Source organism: Canis aureus, chromosome 1, assembly GCF_053574225.1.
Source record: "Canis aureus isolate CA01 chromosome 1, VMU_Caureus_v.1.0, whole genome shotgun sequence".
NCBI classification, from domain to species: Eukaryota; Metazoa; Chordata; class Mammalia; order Carnivora; family Canidae; genus Canis; species Canis aureus.
The window spans coordinates 15,174,873-15,200,264 of NC_135611.1; the positions used below are offsets into that span (position 1 = coordinate 15,174,873).

Below are 25,392 nucleotides of genomic sequence, written 5' to 3' on the forward strand. Positions count from 1 at the left end.
ACTTGCCCAGGTTCAGGTAGTGAGACTAGATATATGATTGCTACAATGCTGCAACAGAGGATGTTTATTATAAAAATGAGGAAAAAAAAAAAAAAGATTGTACCCTTATAGCCAGAGTTCAGCTGTCATTAGAGAAAATTAGTTGATTAGAGCCTCTAGCAGACACATGCTTTCTCAACAATAAAATGTTATTAGAATATTATTCAAGCTGGTGAAGAGCTTCCCTAGAAAACAGTAAAACATAAATTTTAAATTAGAGTTAATGACTTGTTTATTATAGATAATAGCTGTGCTTACAAACACAAGGGATATCATTTTGTTTTCTTTTGGATTTTTTTCTTAAATATGTATGAGACCAATGTGTTAACATCATTTCATTTTACATGGCTTTAACTGTGTTACATGTTAATAATTTACATAGCTTCTCAGTCTTATTTTCTACATATTTGCCAAGTGAGATGGGCATTATTCTAAGTTTAGAGGAATTTCTGGAGCAGTCAAGACTCTGGGGACACCAGGGTGGCTCAGTGTTTTAGTATCTGCCTTTGGCTCAGGGAGTAATCCCAGAGTCTTGGGATTGAGTTCCACATCAGAGTTCCTGCATGGAGCCTGCTTCTCCCTCTGCCTCTTCTCTGCCTCTCTCTCTGTGTGTCTCACATGAATAAATAAATTAAAAATCTAAAAATAAATAAATAAATAAAGACTCTGGAAAAGAAGCTACCAACTCAACTTTGCTTTTTTTAACTAATGAAATTGCCTCATCAGCACAGGACTGATCAGCCTCTCTGAAAGACACTTGAGATAAATACAAAGCTTCTTAGCACCTCTGTTATTCTTGAATCAAACTGGCATATTCAATGCTGAAAGAAATAACTAATATTAGCATAAATTTGCATGTTCTTTTTGATGAGTTTAAGCTAGAACTGGGTTTAGCATATTATTATGCATATGCCATAATAACAGTAATAATTTTAAAAGATTTTCTTCCACTGTTTAAAAATAGTAGAAATTTCTTTCCAGTTTAATTTAGTGTTTTTACAGGATATTTACATAAATTTAACAGTAAAAACATTTATACCTTGTCAATATCACAGAAGAAATAGTTACTTAGATGCAATAAAAAAGTGGTAAATGACATGTACTTTCTATCTGTGTTAGTGAATACATATCTTTAGCAGGGATTTCAAGGTTTAAGAAGAACTGGTAATCTGTGGATTGAGAAGTGGAGGAGTGTGTGTGTGTGTGTGTGTGTGTGTGTGTGTGTGTGTGTGTGTGGTAACTGTGTCCTAAGACTGGCACAATGAAAAACTAACTGTCAAGGTAGAGATGCACGTGTCCCTTCAAAGCAGTATTTCTGTATCCTCTGGTTAAATATCCAGTAGTACAATTGTTGGATCATAGGGTAGTTCTATTTTTAACTTTTTGAGGAACCTCTATATCATTTTCTAGAATAGCTGCACCAGTTTGCATTCCTACTAAGAATGTAAGTGTTACAGGGTTCCCTTCTCCACATCCTCGCCAACATCCATTGTTTCTTGTATTAGTGTTAGCCATTCTGACAGGTGTGAGGTAATATCTCATTATAGTTTTGATTTATATTTCCCTATTGATGAGTATGTTGAGCATCTTTTCATGTCTGTTAGCCATCTGTATGTCTTCTTTGAAAAAATGTCTATTCGTGTCTTCTGTCCATTTCTTAACTGGATTATTTGTTTTTTGGGTATTGAGTTTAATAAGGTCTTTATGGATTTTGGATACTAACACTTTATCAGATATGTCGTTTGCAAATATCGTCTCCCATTGCGAAGGTTGCCTTTAAGTTTTGTTGATTGTTTCCTTCACTGTGCAGAAACATTTTATCCTTTTTTTTTTTTCCAGACAGGAAGAGAGTGAAAAGCAGAAAGGGAGTGAAAGGCAAAAGAAGAGGAAGAGGGAAAGAGACAGGCTTAAACAGGCTCCACACTAGTTGTGGAGTTCAATCTCACAACCCTGAGATCATGACCTGAGCCAAAATCAAGAGTCAGGCATTCAACCAACTGAGCCACTCAGGCACCCCAAGAAGCCTTTTTTCTGAAGACCCAGTAGTTCATTTTTGCTTTTGTTTCCCTTGCCTCCAGAGATGAGTCTAAGAAGTTGCTATGGCCAGTGTCAAATCCTGTGTTCTCCTCTAGGATTTTCATGGTTTCCTGTCTAACATTTAGGTCTTTCATCCATTTTGAATTTCCTTTTGTGTATAGTGTTAAAAAGTGATCCAGTTTCATTCTTCTGCTTGTTGCTTCCAGTTTTCCCAACACCATTTGTTGAAGAGACTGTCTTTTTTCCATTAGATATCCTTTCCTGCTTTGTCAAATATTAGTTGCCCATATACTTATGGGTCCATTTCTGAATTTTTTGTTCTGTTCTATTAATCTATGTGTCTGTTTTTCTGCCAGTACCATACTGTCTTGATGACTACAGCTTTGCAATATAGCTTGAAGTCTGGAATTGTGATGCCTCAGGCTTTGCTTTGCTTTCTCAAGGCTTTGGCTATTTGAGGTCTTTAGCCGTTCCATACAAATTTTAAGATTGTTTGTTCTAGCTCTTTGAAAAATGCTGGTGGGGGATCCCTGGGTGGCGCAGCGGTTTGGCGCCTGCCTTTGGCCCAGGGCGCAATCCTGGAGGCCCAGGATCGAATCCCACGTCAGGCTCCCGGTGCATGGAGCCTGCTTCTCCCTCTGCCTGTGTCTCTGCCTCCCTCTCTCTCTGTGACTATCATAAATAAATAAAAATTAAAAAAAAAAAAAAAAAGAAAAATGCTGGTGGTATTTTGATAGGGCTTACATTTAATGTGTAGATTATTTATTTTTTTCATCTTGTCTCAGAAGAACTAGTGCCAAAGGGTGGAATTTTTGTTTCACTGATTTTGATTCAAAGAAGGAAAGCATTTTGTAATAATTGGGGCTGTGTAAATTGGGATGGATTCAGTAATTGGAACCATTAAAGTTTATTCTAGACAGAGCTTTCTTTGGGATAGTTACTTTGAGAATCGGTGCTTTGGATAGAAGGTTGTACTGAATTATCATTGTGTCCTCCACAAACTCTTAGTGTAACGCACTTGTTGTATGTCTGTTATATCAGACTTGTTTTGAATGATACATAACACTCCAGTTAGATATGATGTCTGACTTGTGCTATATATGTCTGTGTTTGTGAATTATTGAGTTCCATTACTGTATTTTCAGACCTTTTCTAACTAGAAAAAGTTATGTCTTTTTTTTTTTAAGATTTTATTTATTTATTCATGAGAGACATGAGAGAGAGAGAGGCAGAGACACAGGCAGAGGGAGAAGCAGGGTCCATGCAAGGAGCCCGATGCAGGACTCGATCCTGGGACTCCAGGACCACGCCCTGGGCTGAAGGCAGACGCTAAACCGCTGAGCCCCTCAGTGATCCCCGAAAAACGGTTATGTCTTAAAAAGAAGTCAAGGATGATTTTAGACTAAGCGTACTGACTTAGTCATTTCAACTGGCTCAGTTGAAATGGAACTGTGTAATGCAATTCACTAATTGATCACATGAGTTTTCCCTGGAGGAAAGACTTTTTTAGAACATTTAACTTGTGAAATGAGGGAAATCTACAGTTTTCTTGCACCTTTGTATTTATGAAATTTTAAAATCTGAGAACACTTTAGGATTTGCATTTTTCCCTTTTATTACCTAATTGCTATGATACCTTAATGGGAGAGGGAAATTTTTCCATTTCTTCTGCAAATCAGAAAGCTAGGATTCTGTATTACACATGAGCATTATGTTCTTCATTGCCTTGTTATGAAAATCAAGTAGGCATGCTGTGTTTTTTAAAATCTTGATGAAAATCTTTCACCTTACATAAAAGTTAACTCAAAATAGACCACAGATTCAAACTTTTAGGAAAAGTGTAAGAGAAAATCTTTGTGATTTGGGCTAGGAAAAGAGTTAGGCTTCACACGGAAACCATAATCCATATAAGGAAAAATTAATAAATTGGACTTCATCAAAACTAAGAGATTTTGCTCTATAAAAAAGAAGACCCTTTTAAGAGAATGAAAAGACAAGCTACATACTGACAGAGAATATTTACAAACTATGTATGTGACCAAGGGCTATTATCCAGAATATATAAAGAACTCTTAAAACTCAACAGTAAACACCAAACAATTTAATGAGAAAATGAGCAAAAGATCTGAGAGCATGTATAGATGGGGTCGAAGCTGTTCAACATCCTTAATGATTAAGGAAATGCATATTAAAACCATAGTGAAGTATCATTAATTGTTCTCATGTATTACAGATGGGTACGTGCATGGTATAACCACTCTGAAAAGAGTTTTTGTTTCTTATTAAAGGTAACATGCAACAGCTGTAAGATCTAACAATTACATTTCATGGTAGTTTTCCTAACGAAATGAGAACTTAGGGATGCCTGGGTGGCTCAGCAGTTAACTGTCTGCCTTCAGCCTAGGGCATGATCCTGGAGACCCAAGATCAAGTCCCACATCAGGTATCCTACATGGAGCCTGCTTCTCCCTCTGCTTATGTCTCTGCCTCTCTCTCTCTCTGTGTGTGTCTCTCATGAATAAATAAATAAAATCTTAAAAAAAAAAAAAGAAATGAGAACTTAGGTTTGCATAAACTATACTCAGGTATTTATAGCATCTTTATTTATAATGTCTTTTGGTGTTTGAATGGTTAAGCAGACTGTGGTACACCCATAAATGGAGTACCACTCAGCAATAAAAAAGATCAAACTATTAACACAATACCTTAGATGAATCTCAAGGGAATTATGCCGAAACACAATCCCAACAGGTTACAAAGAGTGATATGAGTGATTCCACTTATGCAGCACTCTTGAAATGACAAAATTATAGAAATGGAGAACAGATTACTGGTTTTCAGGGGTTAGGGATTTGGCAGGAGTTCAGTGGAGGGAGGATAGATGTGGCTATAAAACAGTATCATGAGGGATCCTTGTAATAATGGAAACCTTCTTTATCTTGACAGTAACAGTGTCAATAACCTGGTTGTGATATTGTCCTAGAGTTTTATAAGATATTACCTTAAGGGAGACTAGGCCAGGGGTACATGAGATCCCTCTATATTATATAATTACATGTGATTATCTCAAATAAAAAGTTTAATTAAAAATCATAATTCTGGGAGCCTGGGTGGCTCAGTTGATTAAGAATCTGACTCTTGGTTTCAACTCAGGTCATGATCTCAAAGTCATGAAATCAAGCCCCACATCAGCTCTGTGCTGAGCATGGAGCCTGCTTGGGAGTCTCTCCATTTCCCTCTGCCCTTCCTTCTCTCCCTCTCTCCCTCTATCCCTCCTAAATAAATAAATAAATAAATAAATAAATATCATAATTCATGTCCTTTTCCTATCAAAATAAATATTCAAAGTGTTAAATAGCATTTTTTTTAATTTTTATTTATTTATGATAGTCACAGAGAGAGAGAGAGAGAGGCAGAGACATAGGCAGAGGGAGAAGCAGGCTCCATGCACTGGGGCCCGACGTGGGATTCGATCCCGGGTCTCCAGGATCGCGCCCTGGGCCAAAGGCAGGCACCAAACCGCTGCGCCACCCAGGGATCCCTAAATAGCATTTTTGAATTCCAGCCCATCACTGTGGGACAGTTGCTCATTACAATGCAAAAAGAGCTCTTGTCTAAAGTAGTATTTTTCAGGAGCAAAAATACTAATAGAGGGTTATTTGATTATTCTCATTTTTATTTTAATGTGCCTTAAAAATGCACCTGTTCTATTATGTGTAATCTTCCTTTATTTTTTTCCAGCCTTTTTCTCATGGTTCTCATCATATCAGACATTATGGCTTTGGTAAGACATTATTGGATATTTAGTATAAAGATTGAGAAGCTAAGTGCTGATTTAATTTAATCAAGAGAAATCTGAATGCATTTCTGCATGTGAAATCTTTAGGTATTAAGTTATAAGTGATGCCATAATTTACACATATAAAATTACTTTCTTTTTATATGACTTATGCAGAAATGGTGTTCTTTTGAAGATGTCAAAAGTCTTTTTACTTGACTTATTTGAACCTGTCATTTTATACCTTACTCTTCTACGGTGCATTGTTCTGAAATGAGCCTTCCATAGAAAGTTAACAGAAAAAGCTAACTTTTGATTTAGATAATACATCATTTTCCTACTTGAAATGTTGATATTTCTAACCATTCTCTGAGATTGAGAAAAGGAAGGGAAGGAAGGAAAGAGGGGAAGTGGAGCTTTTCAGGTGGAAAAATGTTACTAAGTTAATGGCTCTACTAGTTGAGTTCTGAGTAAGGAGCATGCAGGTGGAACTCTTGTATGTAGTATATCAAGAAAAAGAACGTATTTTACACCTTCAAGTTCATGGGGTTCTCAAAACTGCCCTCAGCTTTGATAATTCACTAGAAGGACAAAACTCACTGTAAACCATCATATTCACAGTTATGGTTTATTACAGGAAAGGATACAGATTAAAGTTAGCCAAGGGAGGAGCCTCAAAAGGCAGAGTCTAGGAAGGGTCCGGATGTGGAGCTCTGGTCCTCCTCTCCTGTGGAGTCAGAATTACTAAGTCAGCATTACTCTTCCAGCATTAATGTGTGGTATTCATAGGGAGTATGCCAATGAGGCTCATCAGAGCCCAATGTCAACTTTTAATAAGGATCAATCACATTTTGTTCCCATGACTGACCTTTAATGTTCAGTCCTTCTAAGGTGGAACTGATACTGCATGGCCCAAAGCCCACAGTATAAATCACATTATTAGACTGCCCAGTGGCTAAGGCCCCAAGGCAAAAATATTCCCATTGGGCATATTTCTTGGTCCTAGGAGTCACTCCAAGTAACTGAAGGCAAAGACAAGACTTCTTTTTGGGTAGAGCTAATTCTTCATGTGTAACATCGTGTGCTAGAACTGATTAGAGACACCAAGTAGTGTAACTTCCCAGTCAGATTCCTAGTCACTTGATTTAGATGAGAGCATTTTTGTGTTCTGTTGAACTAGATATCCAATATATTTCTGAAATTGACCACACATAGTAGGCTATCAGTAGATATTTGTTGATAAATGGATGATATGGCTTTTTTTCACTGAGGTCTTGGTATTATTTAGTATCTTTTATTAAAATTGGTTGTCTTTGGGGCACCTGGCTAGCTTAGTCAGTAGAGCCTGTGACTTTTGATCTTGGGGTTTTGAGTTCAAGCCCGATGTTGCATTACAGCATACTTTAAAAAAAATTAAGTTGGTTATCTTTATTTTTAGTTATTTGTAAATGTCACTTTTGTATTCATTTGATTGAATGGTAATGCTACATCTGGCTTTTAGGATATTGCTCATGTAGTCCAAGTAAAAATTTTTGTAAAGGGCATATTCTTACAGATTCTAGTCAGATAGTAATTATGAGAGGTCAGAAATCTGAAACTCTTAATCCTAAAATAACATTGTTTTTCATCTGAATCAAAATACCTTTGTTTTTTAATGGAGCCATGTATTTATTTTACAGCATTTTTTCTTCTTGGTCAAGGATTATGGCAGCTGGCTTGAGATTGGAACAAGGTACAGTATATATTCACATTGAAATTCTTAAAAGTACAGTGAAAAAATTTTTTGATATCTTACTAGAAGATGCCAATTTGATTTTTGAGGTAAACAGAGCATGTACCAATTATTTTAAGCCTCTGGAAGTGAGACATGTCTCTCCAATTCTTAGCATTAACACATTACCAAATGTTTTCTTGGGCTAGTGTGTGGACAGATGCTAACTCTGGAAAGGACTATAGGGCAGTTTGCTTGAATCTGATCTGGGTTTTTAGAGTCAGTCACTTTTAGACTTATCTGTTTCTTTAAGATTTTATTTATTTATTCATGAGAGACAGAGAGAGGGGGGGGGGGAGCAGAAACACAGGCAGAGGGAGAAGCAGGCTCCACGCGGGGAGACTAACATGGGACTCCATCCCGGGTCTCCAGGATCACGCCCTGGGCTGAATGCGATGCTACACCACTGGGCCACTGAGGCTGCCCTGGAGTTATCTGTTCTTAACAATCTTTCAGTCTCTTTAGAAAAATGAAGCACTCAGTGACAGTATGGATTTTATATGGCAACTTAAATTGCATATAATCATTATCTGCCTCTTAGAATCTTTAATATGAGAACATTTAACACATGAGACCTACAACGGTGTTAAAGTATAATCTGGACCAAAAGTCGTTTTTTTTCTTTATGATTTGAATATGAATGATTGCCATAATCTGTTAAATTTCTTCTTTCAGAGAAAGAAAGCAAATTGATCTTTTTGCTTTTTTTGTTTTCAAATGCATTCAGAGAAAGAATACATCTTTATAGACTGTTTTTATTTCATTTAGTCAATATTTATTTCACTTATGTTGCTGGGAATTGTGTAGACTTGGATGAGACTCTTTTAGAGTCTATTCTGTCCTCTGTTCCTACCTCTTAGGCAGCTCACTCCTGGTCCTACTTTCTTATATTTATATATAGCTTTGCCTCCCTGCCTCATCTAATTTAAATCTTCTTCATTCCATATGTGCCAGGCATATAAAAGGTGTCCCTAGATCATTTTGTTATCATTACTCTTAAGCTTGAATGCTTAAGAGAAGTTTTGATGTCTCTCTCTTTCTCCAGCCCTCTGATGCCAAAGTGTCCAGATAAAATAGTGGGTTAGAACATGAGCTTTAGACCAGAGCAACCTGGCTTAAACAGTTGCTGCTACCTTTCAGCTGCAAGACTATCAGCTAATAACTTAATCTCTCTAATCTCTCCCTTGTCTCATGTAGTTGTCTGAATGGATGAGTCCACATAGGGCATTTAGCACTGTGCCTGGCATCTAAGAAGCTTCAGTAAAAGCAGCTATTAGCATTGATGTTATTCTATAGTTCTATTTTTTATCCTTCAGAGTGTTTCTTGTGTTTGACATACCTCTCCTTACTCTCTCCAAAGTTTAAGTTTTTTTCGTTTTAGACATAAGCCAGAATTTTGTTTGGAACGTATTCTCATAAAATGTAGTATTTTTATGTGTGTACAGTTCAGTACATTAAGTACATTCACACTATTGTGCAATGTCATCATCCTCCACCTCATGAGGGTTAGGATGAGCTTGACTGTACAAGGGAATGTGGAAACTCTTGGGGTGATAGAAATGTTTTCTATCTTAACAGTAATGATGGTTACATGGTATACCAGTGATGATGGTTACATGGTATGCATGTGTCAGTATGCATCTAACTGGACACTTAAAATAGTTCCATTTTCTTACATATAAATTGTCCTTCAAAGACAACTCATACAGAAAAAAAATAGAAGAAAAACTAGTAGAAGAAAAAATACCTAAAAGTGAAATGAGTAGAGCATAGTGTAAGTAGGCTCAATTCTCCTCTTTCCTAGAAAGGACTTAATATATAATGTTTTAAATTGATGTATCAATAAATAGCAACATAAAGATACTAATTCATGGTAAGGAGGTAACTACCAGAAGATCTAAAAAAAGAAGTGGCCAAGGCAGCCCCGGTAGTGCAGCAGTTTAGCGCCGCCTGCAGCCCGGGGTATGATCCTGCAGACCCGGGATCGAGTCCCATGTCAGGCTTCCTGCATGGAGCCTGCTTCTCCCTCTGCCTGTGTTTGTGCCCCTCTCTCTCTCTGTGTCTCTCATGAATAAATAAATAAAATCTTAGAGGAGAAAAAAAAAAAAAAGAAAAGTGGCCAGAGGAGGTACTCAGAAGTGTCCTGAGAAGTGGGTAAGGAGGAATGAGGATTCTCGATTTTCATTATAAACCTTACATTATAAATCTTTCTCCACTATTTTATGTTTTTAGTACTGCATGTATGACCGATAAAAATTAAAGGGAAATGAATAAATGAAATGAGAGGTCAGGAAATAGAGTTTTAAGTATAGACTACTCTTCCAAGCTTAATTAGAAAGGAAAGGTGAAATACCAGCAATAACCACATGGAATACACTCACCTCTCTGAGATTTTGTCATTTCATTTTACTCATGAGCATGAGTAAATGATATTGGAAGGAGTTGGGAGAGTGAATGTCCCTAGATATATCAATTCGGGGGCCTAAGTGGAATAAGCTTATTTACAGAGTAGAGTAGAGGCAGAGATTTACCCACAAGGTCAGAACAAGGCTGTGCATTGCAACACAGAGTTCACATGCCCAGCAGTTGGTTATTTGAGATAGGAGTTCTATAAGACATGATGAAGGCAGTTCAGAGATCAGGGAATCGGCTTACATTAGGTAAAGGCAAAATAAGGTAGAAGCTCAAACTTGAGTAGGAAGTTAAGATGGCAGTCAAAGGATTGCCCCCAGTCACACCTCTGCCACAAATGACCAACATTTTGTGTTGTGCTACAGTGTTTAAATATCTTCCAACACATTATTTCATGTGATCTTTATCACAACGCTATAAAGTAGATATTCTTCACAGTAGATATAGTTATTGTCCTCATTTTTGAGATAAGGACACTATGGCCCTAAGGAAATTGTGACTTGCTTATGTCACAGACTAGTAAATGGTTAGGCAGGTCCAGAGGGCAGCACTTCAGTAGTCAAGGCTATTAGAATTCCCATTCCTTCTCACTTCTACTTACAGGGAATTTCCCAAAGTTTTTGTTTTGTAACTCTAATAAACTCTTTCTTAAAAGTGGCTTTGTGTCTCATCCTATGTTTGTGATTGTTCCAAAGGAACCATTCACTGCAAAGTTTTAATAATATAGGACTTAAGGGACCCTGGGTGGCACAGTCAGTTAAGTATCTGCCTTCAGCTCAGGTCATGATCCCTGGGACCAAGCCCCAAACCTGCATCCTGTTCAACGGGGAGTCTGCCTCTCCCTTTCCATCTGCTTCTCCCTCAACTCAAGTGCTCACTAGCTCTCTCTCTCTCAAATAAATAAAATCGTTATATATATATATATATATATATATATATATATATATATATATATATGACTTAAAGGAGAAAGAAATATTGATTAGGAGGCAATGAGCCAGTAGGATGAGCCATAGTTGATTGTATCCTTTGATGCACAAGAGTTTTTAATTTTTATGTAGTCCAATTTATTTATTTTTATTTTTGTTGCCTGTGCTCACTTGATCTTTTTTAAAAGAGGCTTTGAGCCATTGCAAAACTTGTATTTAACATCTAGCATGACGTTTTTCCTGGCACTGGCCTGGTACCTTCAGGCCTATTTCTTACATTCCTTTGCATAACCATCATGGGAATAAAGTATTCATCAGAGCACAAAATAATTGCAGAAAGAGAGACTATAAATGCATAAGACAAACATTGAGCATCATTCAAACCAAGGGGAACAAAACGGTGCATTAGCACTTGCAGGTCAAGAATGCTTTGATGACTGACCCCTGCTCTGCAGTACTAGCCATGAGAAAAGGATATTAACTCTATGTTTCAATACTATAATTTATTGATGATACTTATTTAAAATTATATGATTGATTAATGCATACAGGGTAAAAACTGCTGTACAAATATTTTGTGGTAATAGTATTTATTTGTAATGGGAGCTGCCCTACACACAGAGTGACTACATGTACAGGTTTACCTGAAACAGTCCTGGTTTGTGTCTGTTGTCCTGGTATACTCATTACCCCCACAAAATCCAGAGGGGTTGGAAAGGTGATGGGGCATAGCCAGTTAATAAGTTAGTTTAAACCGCAGTTTGTCTCAGTGTCAGTGCTTTGCCCTTACAGATTTAACTCCTGTTAGTGAAATGGGACACTTGTTCTGAGAGCCTTCTCGAAGACAGGTGTAATAGGGGACTTCAGAGCTCAGGTTCAGTTCATCAGGCTGAAGGCAATGAACAATACTCCATAAATTCCCCGCATATTCTCCTGGTCACCCCAGCAGAAATACCTCCTTGCCTTACTCTTTGTCTTCTATTATAATGTCTATAAAATGCCCTCTTAACAAAGGAAAATAATTGCAGAGCAGAGGGGGTGATGGAGAGGGTTGAGATGGTGAAATAAAATGAAATCTGAGTTAGAGAAATTAGGCTTTCTAAATCTAATTGCCCTGATTTAGGCTGCAGGGGGCTGTTTTTGATTTGCTGCTGCTCCTGTCAATAAGTTAGAATTCTATAATCTTTTCTTTGTATCCTACGTAGTAGAGATCCCTCGGTGAACCATGTGGTATAGGTCTGAGGGGCAGGAGTGGTTCATGCACCTTCATCCGCGTCTAATTTATTGCCAGGAAAAGGCTTGGATAATGGCTAGAAAATATGCTTCAAGATTCAAAGCTAAAGCACCATATAATAGGGTTCACATATCAAAACTTCACCATTGTACTTTTTTCTGCATTCTCTTTGTGAGAATGTTGCTTTTAAGTTTTGGGTTTCTAATTATTCCTGTATGAATGTATATAAGAAATGTTGACATATTTCTTGTCATGTTGCAGATGTTATTAAACCTATTGACAGAGTTTCCTTAATGGAATCCATAGTTATTTGCATTGTGCTCCTGTAGTGGTTTCCCTTTGCGACAAATTTTATTTCTAAACTCATTTTTATTAGTAATATAGTTAATAACGTTAGCCGTAACATGCTTATTATACGCAGTAGAATGTTGTCCTTCTGTCCTTACTACTTGATTGCTTTATGAATACAGAATGGTGAGAATGTGTCCCAGAATTCTAGAGAGGAGTGGGAGCTCACCAAACCCCATGAATGTAGTCTGCAAGTATCTATAATGGTCATAATGTCATCATGGTGATTGCAGTGGGTTTTCAAAATAGGTTTGAGAGATTCCTAAGCTATTAGTTTCAGGTTAACAAATAAGTAATAGTTTCTTTAAAAATGAAGATTATATATATTATTAGGTTATGAGACAGTATTTCTGTTTATGGGTATAGTCCAATATGTTTAGAAATATATCTTCAGAGCAGATTTTACCAGAACTAAATTGAGACTCTTAAAGGAATATACTCCAATCTGTATAATCAACTGAGCCTGCAGCTATCAGCTCAGTGGTTTTCTGGAGAACCTTATGTCATCAGGTGTTCTTATAACAGCCATGTGAAAAATATCCTGCCCAGGTCATAAAACTGAGTTGGGCTGACAGAGCTACAATTTAGTATTTTCTCCTTTTGATCTTTTATACTGTATCTTCATTCATAGCAGGTTGTAAACTTTAGAGTACTGCCTTTTATATTGCATCCTGAAAGAAGTGCATTTTTTAAACTAGTGCAGTTCTTAAACTGCATTTCCTTTGAGGTAATCTTCATAACTATAAAATTTATGTTCTAAGTGTATTTGGTATGAGGTGAATAGAGTCAGCATCATCAGTTTGATTGGTTTGATTTGATGGTAGTGTTCATTTGGACTCTGTTCCCATATGCATTATTGTTATACCTTATTAAAATACAAATGACAACTAAAGTATCATTTCTCTCTGAATATAATGAAACTTCTCATTATGTTCAATACTATTTTAATATCCTCCTAAATGTAATTAATAAGTACCATAAAATACCTTTACTCTTACAGTGAATACTAAGCTTTATTAAAATCAATGATTCTCAAACTTTTTCTTCTCCAGTGCATCCAACAGATATGGCCTGTTTCTGTTGCCCATTACCCTGATTTAAAAGTGTAGTCAACCTTTTATCACCCCTTGTACAGGCAGGCCTTGTTTGTGCCTCTATATGCCTCTCCACACAGAGACCCTGTCCCTCTACCATCACATGTACACCTTGAGACTTCCTGATTTAAGTGATGTCAAAATAGTTAAGGGAGAGAGTGGGAACAGCTAAACTCATTTCAAGTTGAAATTAGATGCTCTTTTAACTCTGCTATGCTGAGATGATACCAAGACTTGATTGATGGAAGAGATCACAAGCTGAATGCCCTATGGCTCCACTGCTTAAAGATGATGAGCTTCACAACTGTTTCCTGCTAATAATGTTAGCTTAAATGAGCCCAAAGTTTGTGATTTCAGGCCACTGTAAGGAGATAAGTGATCTGTGAAATACCTTTTATAGATAGACTTCCACTAAATTTGAAGATAGCCACCTACCTCCTGATTTTATGAAACTTATCTTTAAAAAAAAAAAAAAAGGTTTTATTTATTTGAGAGCGAGTAAGAGAAAGAGTGTGCGCAGACAGGCACAAGGAGGGATAAGCAGACTCCCCGTTGAGTAGGGAGCCTGACTCGGGGCTTGATCCTGGGACTCTGGGATCATGACCCAAGCTGAAGACAGACTCTCAACCAACTGAGCCACTCAGGTGCCCTTCATGAAGCTTATCTTGTTAAGAAATCAAGTCATATTTAATATTTATTATTTATATTAAAGTAGTTTAAAATGTTAAGGGTGTTTTAAATAATTTAGAGTATTAAAAGTGATAAAAGCTCTAAAAGAGCAAAATCTGGGAGACAGTAGCTTTGACTTGGAGATTAATGAAGAAATGTATCCTTTTTCCTTTGTTTAGATTTCTTGACTATAAAACTTCTACTTCCTTGAATTTAAATTTGGATAACGTGTGTATCTTTGGTTGGTAGTTTTGTTAAAGTACTTCTAACTGTGTCAACTTCTAACTGTACTTCCTGTGTCAAAGCACAGGATAGCGTGCTCTAAAACATCGGAATACTTAACCTGGGGACAATACTTTTATTGATGACAAAGACACAGGCACTGCCAATACCAGACATTTTTATAACATTACAGTTGTTGGAGATTTCTCAAAATATTATTTATGTTCATCACTACTTCTATAACAAATTTGTTTTTTTAACATTTGATATGTATTTCAAAATCTTTGATGGGATGCCTGGCTGGCTTAGTTGGAAGAGCATGGGACTCCTGGTCTCAGGATAGTGCGTTCAAGCCCCCTGTTGGGTGTAGAGATTACTAAAAAAATAAATAAATAAACTTTTAAAAAAATCATTGATAGCTTTTGTAATTCTATATATTTTATGGTACATTTAGAAACATTATTTAGAGGGATTTTATGTTCTTTCCCATATGTGTTCTCTCTGCTTGTAACATGTTTCCTTTTCTCCTTCTGTAGCATAAGCCACTATGTGATCGTCATGTCCATGACCATCGTTCTAATGTTGCTCAATGGCCTGGCACACCTACTCACGACAAAGAAACTCGAACTCTATGGCAAATCCAAAAGCCACCTCATATGATGCTGCTGAAGCCATCATTCAACATCTGGATCCTGTTTCTCATTTGCCTTTTAAACTAAACTCTTATCAAGGATTCAGTAAGAAAATGGATATTGATATACAGCCATATTCTGCTCCTACAAAGAAAATTGTATGTGGAATTCTGAATTTACAGGTTGTCTGGAATAAAGGAGCCTCCATTTTCTTTAGGTTTTGTACATGTGAAATAGTGGTTGTATCTGTCGAAAAGCTTAGTAAACTTTCTCCACTTGCATTTTCTTCCTTTAGCTGGCAGCTCTTCTCACTGATGTTTCAGAGCACCTGTTAACAGTCTGGTCACCAACTGTACAATTCCCCACACATACAAAGGAGGATGTGCTCCCTTGGGGGCGGACCGATCATATCCAAAATCCGTGATGGAGAAACTTGAAGGAAATCACCAGGTGGCACCATAAATATTTATCAACTCTCAGCACTGGTTTTGCAAGTAGTTCTACCTACTAAATGCTAACACTAGGAAAATGGTCAGGATCTGTTACTTCCTGAAGCTTTAGTGGAAACAGTGCTGGCCAGTGTTTGCCATTCTCCTTCAGAGTGCACCCATACCATCGTCTTAGTGCTGTCTCCAGGGTGTCCATCATATACCAGCAGATGCATGTTTTCCCTTCACTCCTTTTTTTTTTTTAATTTTTTTTTCCATTTCTGGATTCCCATTGGAATTTCTGGAGATAGAAAGGTAGAAAATGCTTGGTATTTGTGTTTCATTCAAGGGAAGAATTTTTAAAGGATAATTTTTTAATTGTAGACTCAGTATCTGTTACCCCTATACCTTTTATCACATGTTTTGACAGAATTCTTTAAGTCACTGGTTAAACTTGCAACATCACAAATATCAGTGTTAACATTTCCTGTCTTCTAGTTGTAAAATCCTATCCCAGAGGCCTAGAGTCTTCTCATTTAATTTAAATTTCTGTTTGTAAACTAATTCTAATGGACAAAATATTTTGAGAGTAATTTTTATTTGGGTTTTTCATAAAGTAACCTTTATTTTTTTTTAAAGTAACCTTTATATATTACTGTAGAGTTGGCCTTTTGCCTGTGGTATGCCAGTAGATTTTGGCTGATGCTAAGCTTTGCTGCTCTAAGTCTCATTTTTAAAAAATAATTGCTTTTGAATTCAATTATAACATTACTAACTCACATTAATAACAAAAAAGTCCTCTGCAAATTACCGTGTTTTTCAAATTGACAGGTTAGTGAACAAACACAATTTAGAAAATTCAAAAATCAGTTTGGCAAAATGTGCTTTTGTAATTTCTGCTCATAATGAAGTGTGGTTATAATTTGTGTGTGATAGTACTTCATGGTATACCAACGACAGCACCATACTCCAAGAGAAGAGATCAATGTCAGTATAAGACCACATGTTTCAGTCTGTAATATAAAATCTCAGTCAACAACTAAGAAGCTGCCATAGCAGGTTATGACACTGGCAGATATAAAACCCATGAACTTTCACATTGTCTCAGAGGATTTGTAATCCGTTTTTTCATGAGTCAGAGAAAACTTACTTTATAAACACCATTTTAACTCCTTTTATGTCCAGTTTTACTTTCTATCTTTTCCCAAATTTTCACACAGAGGAATTAATGAATATTTTATTACAGCATTGTAAAAGGTGCTCAGTGCTTTATCTTTATTTTGTTCTTTGAAGCACATCTTTTCCTAATATTGTTTTGAATCAGTGTGCCTACAAAACAGGAATATGTACCTGCAGCCACAGGCTGGGATTGCTGCACTGTTTACTGGACCCCTCAGGCTTCCTTGAGAACATTTTGCTAGACAGGCCTTTTCTGTTCTGCAGCTTGTCAAATATCTTAAAGTGTTTTGAAATATTTTTATATTAATAACAGAAAAAATAAATATGATTTAAATGTATTTCTGTTTAAAGCATTTATTTTTTCATTCTAACTATTAATACTAGATCTCCAAATCAAAAGTTATTTGCTGATTAACGTTTGCTTAAATTAGTAATTGCTATAAGAATTAACGGGTGCCGGGGCTTTGGTGCAGACATGGCCAAGTCCAAGAACCACACCATGCACAACCAGTCACGAAAATGGCACAGAAATGGCATCAAGAAACCCCAGTCACAAAGATACAAATCTCTTAAGGGGGTAGACCCCAAGTTCCTGAGGAACATGCGCTTTGCCAAGAAGCACAACAAGAAGGGCCTGAAGAAGATGCAGGCCAACAATGCCAAGGCCGTGGCTGCACGTGCTGAGGCTATCAAGGCTCTTGTCAAGCCCAAGGAGGTTAAGCCCAAGATCCCAAAGGGCGGCAGCCGCAAGCTCAATCGACTTGCCTACATCGCTCACCCCAAGCTCGGGAAACATGCCTGCATTGCCAAAGGTCTCAGGCTCTGCCGGCCAAAGGCCAAGGCCAAGGCTCAAACCAAGGCCCAGGCTGCAGCTGTGACCCTGGCTCCGGCTCCGGCTCCAGCTCCTGCTTCTACTCCTGCTTCTACTTCTGTAGCGCAGGCTCCTAAAGGTGCCCATGCCCCCACAAAAGGCTCCAGTGTAGAGGCTTCTGCCTGCCAGTGTGAGGACGGAAGGACTGGTATGACCCCTGGGCTTCTGTCTGCATGGGCCTGGTGTCCTCCTGTGCTATTTGTACAAATAAACCTGCGGCAGGATCTGTTAAAAAAAAAAAAAAAGAATTAACGGGTGCCAATGCACACTACATCTGAAACTAAGTATGTACTCTGTGTTGGCTAATTGAATTTAAATTTTAAAAAAATGTTTTTAAAGAATTAAAGAGTGCATATCGTATTGAGAAAATACTGAACAAAAAAGCCATAGACCATGAATAAATCTTGGTGGATAGTCAAAGACTTCAGAAACTAATTGCAGTCTATCCATCCATGACTGGCCAATGTTTTAGTTTTCTGTATTATTATATGTAGAACACAGAATGCTTTTTTTTTTTTTAGGGAAATGTTATAAATGGTAAAATATTTTCATAGTAATTCCACAAAATGACCTAACCTATCAGTAGTCCTGATAGAGCTGGACTACTGGAATACATACCTAGATACCTATTCATCACTCATGATATTGTTTCTCATAAAAAACTCATTGTAAGTTTCACCCAACTCCGATATTAGGAGCATATATGTCCCCCCATCTCCAAGCCCTACTTTCATACACAAATTAGGGACTCCTTTGCTCCTCCACCTTTGGTACATACCTCTGCCATCAAAAATGTGATTTCTGATGGAGCAGGCCCATGGGGAAGGAGAGGGGTTCTGCTGGGGACTCTCTCCAGAGACAGGCAGGAGCTCTGCAGGGTTCCAACTCTCCTGGGGAGAACCTGGTGAGTTCCTCTATATACCCTAGATGTTGTCAAAGAGTCCGAAGAGAGTGAACTAAAACAACTCAGACATTTGGAGTGGACCCCCTTTCTGGCAGTTCCAAGGACTCCTTTAAGAGGCCAGAGAGGACTTCTAATATCTCACCTCCTCAGAGCTATTCTTTATCTCTTTATGTTTTGCTCATCTTCTGTAAATGATTTGAAGTGGGATTGTTATGGTATGTGTTTTCAGTACTGTAGTAATATCTTGTAGCATTTTTGCATCAACATGGTATGTAAAAAAGGTATATGAGATATACCATTCTACACTTAATACTCATTCTATGGGCAGCCCGGGTGGCTCAGCGGTTTAGTGCCGCCTTCACCCCAGGGCCTGATCCTGGAGACGCAGGATTGAGTCCCATGTCAGGCTCCCTGCTTCACCCTATGCCTGTGTCTCTGCCTCTCTCTCTCTCTCTCTCTCTCTCTCTCTCTCTGTCATGAATAAATAAATAAATAAAATATTTTTTAAAAACCTCATTCTATAACAAGGGCATTTGAGAAGTAATGTGTCACTTATTAACTTCCTTAGAGACCTAAACATAACAATTTTTCAAACTCATCACCCTTAGTACTTCAGTATTTATTTGCCACATAGCATTTCTCAAAGTATGTTCCTTAGAAAGTCAGTTCCTTAGGATACAAATAGATCTCATAATAAAAAGGGTTCCCGGGCAGCTTGGGTGGCTCAGGGTTTAGCACTGCCTTTAGCCCAGGGTGTGATCCTGGAGACCCACGATCGAGTCCCACATCCGGCTCCCTGCATGGAGCCTGCTTCTCCCTCTGCCTGTGTCTCTGCCTCTTTCTCTCTGTGTGTCTCTCATGAATAAATAAAATCTTTTTAAAAAATAAGTAAATAAAAAGGGTTCTCTGCCCAAATATATTTAAGAAGCACTTAGTCCAATGAAGTTAAATAGGTGTATTTATTTTAGTACTTAAGGAATTTAACCTGGTCTGTGCATTGTGAAGGGAGAAAGCAGCATGCCAGCAATTTCCATTTGCTTGGCTGCAGACCATCCTTCAAGTATCCTTTCCAGCTGGTAAACATGCTTTAGAAATGTTGCCATAGGGGCGCCTGGGTAGCTCAGTCAGTTAGGCGTGTACCTGTGGCTCAGGTCATGGTTCCAGGGTCCCGGGATCAAGCCCTGCATCAGGAACCCTGCTCAGCACACAGTCGGCTTTTCCCTGTCCCTCTGACCCTTCCCCCTGCTCCTGCTCCTGTTCCTGCTCTTGCTCACTTTCTTGCTTGCATTCTCTCTTCTGTCTCAAATAAATAAATTAAAAATCTTTAAAAAAAAGAAAAGGTAAAAAATGCTGCCATATACTTTCACACTTAAAACCTCAATTTGTCACACTGGTGACAGTGTGCTTTTAAAAAGGGTATTATATGCTTAATTGAATCTGTTTTCCTGAGAAAGTTGTAACACTTAATGTGGGAAAACTTTAAAATTTTATTTGCCTCTATAAATTGTGCCTATGATCAATTAGTCTTTCATGTGGGACCCTTCAGTACAGCTTCCAGTTTGTCACATATCAGATAGCCCTGATAGAATTTGGACTAAGTCTTTATACCTTGTATCTTACAGCCTTTACCAGAAAAATACATTACAGCAAACATTGGCTTGTTTTCTTGTGACTTGCTACTATAGAAGGTGATTACTAGTTAATGTTTTTTTTTTTTTAATTTTTATTTATTTCTAAAGACACAGTAGATAATGACAAATCCAAAGCTTCACTTAACATGTTTATTTTTGTATATTCTTTTTTACCTTATGCTTTCTAAATTGGTAATCAGTTGGGACAGAATGGTTCAGTGATGTTCTTTGCAGGTCTCTTTGGCTTTGTCCTCTGCTTCCCAGCTTTTCTTGGTTCCAACCATTTTGTAACCCTTCCCGTTCATTTCCAAAAAAAAATTTTGTTTGCATCTCTCTTACTTGCAACCAAGAACTTTAATTGGTATGCATGCTTTAAATGTGTTTGCAAATGTATCTCTTCAATGCTTAGTGCAATTTCTAATTATGACTCTTAAAAATTGTGATAAAACTTACAAGGTCTTTACCATGTGCCAGACACTATTTAAATGCTTTACAAATACTAAACTATTTAATCCTCATAACAACCCTGTGAAGTAGGTATTATTATACCATTTTACAGATGGGAAAACTGAAACACAGGGTGATTTATAAATAATTTGCTCAAGATCCCACAACTAGTGTGAGACTGGCTGGCTGGCAGGCTTGCTTTGCTTTTACATTTTAAACAGTTTCTGCCAAAACATCATGTCCTGGAACCTGCATAAAACTGTTTGTATATTTTTGCTTCTGAAGTCACACTGTATCTAAGCAGGTGATATGAAAACTAGACCCTTCCGTCGTATGTGTGTAATCAAGTGTAAACAGTATAATTAGGAAAACATACTTTTGAAGTTGCCTACACGTGTGCAATTGGCACAGGGCACACTTGCACCAGATTCTTAACATTTGAAGCATATGCCAGCTGTCTTCCAAATGGTATATAAAGCAAAAGGACCAAGTTTCCTCACTTTTTTTAAAATTAGCATTAAAAGAAGAAAGGAAATATTTGCTATTTTTCAAGCACTTGAAGTTTTATAAAGACCTGAAAGTCCAGAGCATGCTTATGGCCCCCTAAAAGAGATGTCCACATCCTAATCCCTTGGACCTGTCAATGTGATCTTCCTTAGGAAAAGGGTCATTGCAGATATAATTAAGGATTTTGAGATGAAATCATCCTGGCTCATCCAGGGAGGCCGTAAATCCAAAAGCAAAGTGTCCTTGTAAAGGAAGAGATGACAAGAGGAAGAGCCACATGAAGATAGTGGTGTGGCCACCAGCCAGGGAAGCCACCAGAAGCCGGGAGAGGCAAGGAAGGAACTTTATTTACTTCACAGGGTGGGTGGGGACGGGATGGACCTGCCAGCAGCTTCATTTACAACTTCTGGCCTCCAGAACTATGAGAGAGTCAATTTTCATTGTCTTGGGCCACCCAGTTGGTGATAATTTGTTATGGCAGCCCTAAGAAACTAATACATTTGGGGAGGTTAGCTTTACAGAATCAGACTGAATCACAGCACTTGCATGGCTAACTCATAAAATTACTGGATCACAAATTGGAGAACCATAGTTTGCCCTAAAATGTGGATATAAAGATATCAGCACATAAACCTAGAAGTAGAATTAATTACTCTTTAATGACAAGATCGCTGATGATTTTTTTTCTGGAACCTTTTAGCTGGGTATTTCTGGAACTTGTAAAGAGATCCTTAGGCTTTCCTTTTCCCTTCAATATTTTTGGTATTTATGCATCTGGATTCAGTTGAAACCAGAAAATTGAAAGCTTATTGTGAAACTGGTCGTTGTTTAAACCATCGCCCTTGGGCTTATTTTGAGAGGAGCTTTACCCTCCTTAATACTGTGGCATCCATGACCTAATCCAGAATGCGGGAGAGAATTTTCCCACAGGAGCCCTGCGCACAAATCCTCTCAGTCTTGATCCAGATTTGGTGTAAATTAGATGTGCCACCACAGGCCCTGCGATGAGGCCTGGCACCATCACAAGAACATTCCCTGAACCTTTGAGTGAAGCCTTCAAATGAGGTGTCCTTTGTTAAAGCCACAAGTTTTGTGTAATATTAACTGATGTTCTGATTTATAAAATCTTATCTCATGCCAGTCTGATGGTTGGAGCTGCTGTTCTTATGCTTCAAGGGCCTCAGAGCTTGACCAAATTCAACTGGGGTCTAAGATGGGAGAATAATGAAATGATGGCCTATTAGCCACCCCTTGGGTCTCTGCATTTGAGAGCTTGTATGTCCGGAGGTTTGCTGATTTCCCTATATTACCTGGTGGACCTGCTCCTCCTAGAGGTGGCTGACACCAGGACAGAGCTGGTGTGGCCTGGATCTGCCGTCTTGAGTTTGGCCTAATGCACTGAAGTTTTGATGTGAACTGAAGATGCATGTGATCCCTGTTGCTGCGTGAGATGCAGTACCTCCAGCAGAGACCTGTCTGCTTGCTCTCCTCATTCTTAGTGACCCACCTCCCAGCTTTTACTGTTGCTTTTCTGAGTGACAATTGGAGGTTCTGGCCTTGCTCCTGAATATATTCTGGGGTGTAGCAGTCACCACTATTAAATAAACATATTCCCCTATTCATCAAATTCAACTTTTTCAGGTTGAGCCAGTTCAACTGGCTGCCAACAGAGTAAAAGTGTTCTCCTTCAAAAAAGTAAAGTCTTTTTTTCCTTTCATGCATTCATCCCCCCAACTGTTCTTCATCCACCCCAGCACCCCTGTATCTCCCTGCAAAAAGCTTTCCTTAAGGACTTGTGTATCAGCTCTGAGATTGGGTTGAAGGAAACTGAAATGGTTAAAATCCAACACTGGCTTTACAATCCCATTCTCCCCAGGCTTTACTGGTGTTGGACAGAAAAGCTAGCAGAAGCATGATTTAAAAAGGAGGCGGGGGGGGGGAGGGGATCAAAAGTGTTCTCTGGATCAGTTTACCCAAGAAGGCAGAAAAAATGAAAAGTGGTATAAAGCCATCTGAAACATGGAACAGATTCGTTTCCTCCAACACTTCCTACTGCCACCTGTATCCCATCAAATTTGTTACTGCTTCGGAGAGCTCCATGGGAGGAAGATAAAGCTGCAGAAGGCTCATGGTAGTGACTCTCACCAAAGTCACCAGAAGCCTCCATATTGCCTCATCACTCATTTGCCTGAGCCTATGCTGTGCTTGCATTTCCGTCGTCTTTGCTTGTGGCAACTATATTATAGCCTTACAATGTTTGTGCTGCATTTCACGTAGATGATGATGCCCATCGGTGATCCAAAGGACAAGCACATGGAATTGCTTTTGGGGAACCAGGGTGATGTTGCCATCTATGAAGACTTTTTTTTTTTCCTTTTTCCTTCTGATGGCAACTTCCTTACTTGGGAGGCACACCCAAAATCTTGGCTTTGTTAGATCCATATTCTAAGGAGCTAAGAAAACGGCATGGGCAGTTGCTATACAAGAAGCAGTAACAGTCTTACTTGGAAAACTCCAGCGACTTTGGTCTACATGAAAATGTGGAGCATTTTCAAAATGGCATGTCGTTCAGAATTGTCATCCTTTATTGGACAATGCTTTTCAGTTTGAATGATTAAAATCACAGTATGGACAAGGAGTAGAAACTTGTTCTAAAAATTTAATCAGGAAATTCCTGAAACTTTGTCAAGAAGACTGTCTAGTGAGATCTAAATAATAGCACCTCCTTCAGCTAAAATATTGTAAAAACCTTTTAGTTTCCTCCGTTTCTTTTTAGAATATATGGTCTAAATGGCCTAAGCCTGTCAAGATGGTTTGATTCATTGTTTCAGAATTCCTGACACCTCAGAACGATAAAAGGCTCTGGAGAATAAAGTCAGTGGAATCCTTCTGCTGTGTTGCCGCTCTTGTAGGTTTCTGCTGTTACTTTTGGCAAAGAGAGACTCCCCCAGGGGAGCCAGGTATATAAAGGCCCAAAACTCCTTGCAACTGTCAGGCATTCTTATCCTCATCATCTCTGTTATTAGAGGCAAGAGGAAAGAGTTGGAAGTGAATTTGCCAGGATCTCTCTGTGGATCATAGAATCCAATACTAGCAACAACCTGGCCACAGGAGAGCACAGTTTAAATGAGGATATTGAAATTTAGTATGTGCTGTTGCGGGAGGGAAAAGGTATTTTAAATAAAAAGTATTTATCATCTTAGTGTCTTTTTATAAGCTTGTCCCTTAGGGGAAAAATCCTTCTCAGACCACCCTGATTTGCACATTTGCAGTCATCCTGGTTTCACATTGGTATGTGATCACAAAAGTGTCACCTCCTTACTTCTCTGGCAGCTCCTGATATATCTGTCAAGTCCCCAAATTCATCCTGGAGTTTCTTTTGACAGGAGTGGCAACGGCAAACCCAGAACTGAAGGCTGTGGGGATTCTCCGTGTGAGGAGAGCATATTATGTACATTGGGAAGTAATAACGAACATCAAACTTTATGTTGCAACTACCCAAGAAATTTTTTAAGTAGATTACTCTTCAATTTGAAAGGTTTGGCTTCTTAAGAGGGGTCTGTAGACTGCTATTTATCTTTGCTCTAGTGCCAGTATCCGTATAATTTATCATTGGTTAGTTCTTGGGGCAGTAGAGTCTGTTAATAATCAGACACATAATGAAACTCAGGGGGAGTTAAGAATGCTGAAGTGTGTACTATTCTTTAGAGTTTACAATCCTGGGTCTTGTTCAAATCAGTTGCTCAGACCTTTTATTTTTATTTTCTGCCTATTTTGAAGTGATCTCTTGAAAAGGGATAAAATAGCATTAATCATATTCTGTCATTTGTACCTCAATATTCACATTTCTGGAACCTAGAATACTATTTCTTATTATCTAAATATTCTGTGTAATTTGTTCCTTTAGCAAAATGTTTACTTTCTTTTAACTTTAGTTAAAAGATTAACTGGATTCTTAACAGCATGCCACTCACATTCCAGTAAATGACAGAGATATAAGCAGATTATTGGGCTCTCATGATATATGTGATATAAGACATATAATATATGTCCCAAGCTCTATGGGAGCCCAGAGGGAAACTGATAACTTCTGACAAGGTGAAAATATTGGGGGAGGTTTCACAGATGTAGTATGAAGTAGGCCTTGTTATCATTAACTTGGAGAGGTTTAAAAAGCATGGATTATAATAGTCTTAGATAAAAGAGTAACTGCCCGAATTCAGAGAGAGTCAGTGGTGGGAGATGTATTCGAAATCTTTT

At 38.1% G+C, this 25,392-nt stretch overlaps 1 protein-coding gene and 1 pseudogene across 4 annotated transcripts in view; both read left to right on the forward strand.

Annotated features, from left to right (window-relative positions):
* The window catches only part of PIGN (phosphatidylinositol glycan anchor biosynthesis class N), a 114,730-nt gene extending 97,620 nt beyond the window's left edge, over nucleotides 1-17,110 (forward strand). For all 4 annotated transcript variants that reach the window (XM_077891202.1, XM_077891193.1, XM_077891220.1 and 1 more), the window contains 3 exons: nucleotides 5,818-5,860; nucleotides 7,534-7,586; nucleotides 15,070-17,110. In XM_077891202.1, the coding sequence (XP_077747328.1) occupies nucleotides 5,818-5,860; nucleotides 7,534-7,586; nucleotides 15,070-15,193 (220 nt within the window). In that variant the 3' untranslated portion in view covers nucleotides 15,194-17,110. The remainder of the gene's footprint in view (nucleotides 1-5,817; nucleotides 5,861-7,533; nucleotides 7,587-15,069) is intronic.
* A 114-nt stretch (nucleotides 17,111-17,224) lies between these two features.
* Nucleotides 17,225-17,974, forward strand: LOC144324765 (large ribosomal subunit protein eL29 pseudogene; annotated as a pseudogene).
* The last annotated feature ends 7,418 nt before the right edge of the window (nucleotides 17,975-25,392 follow it).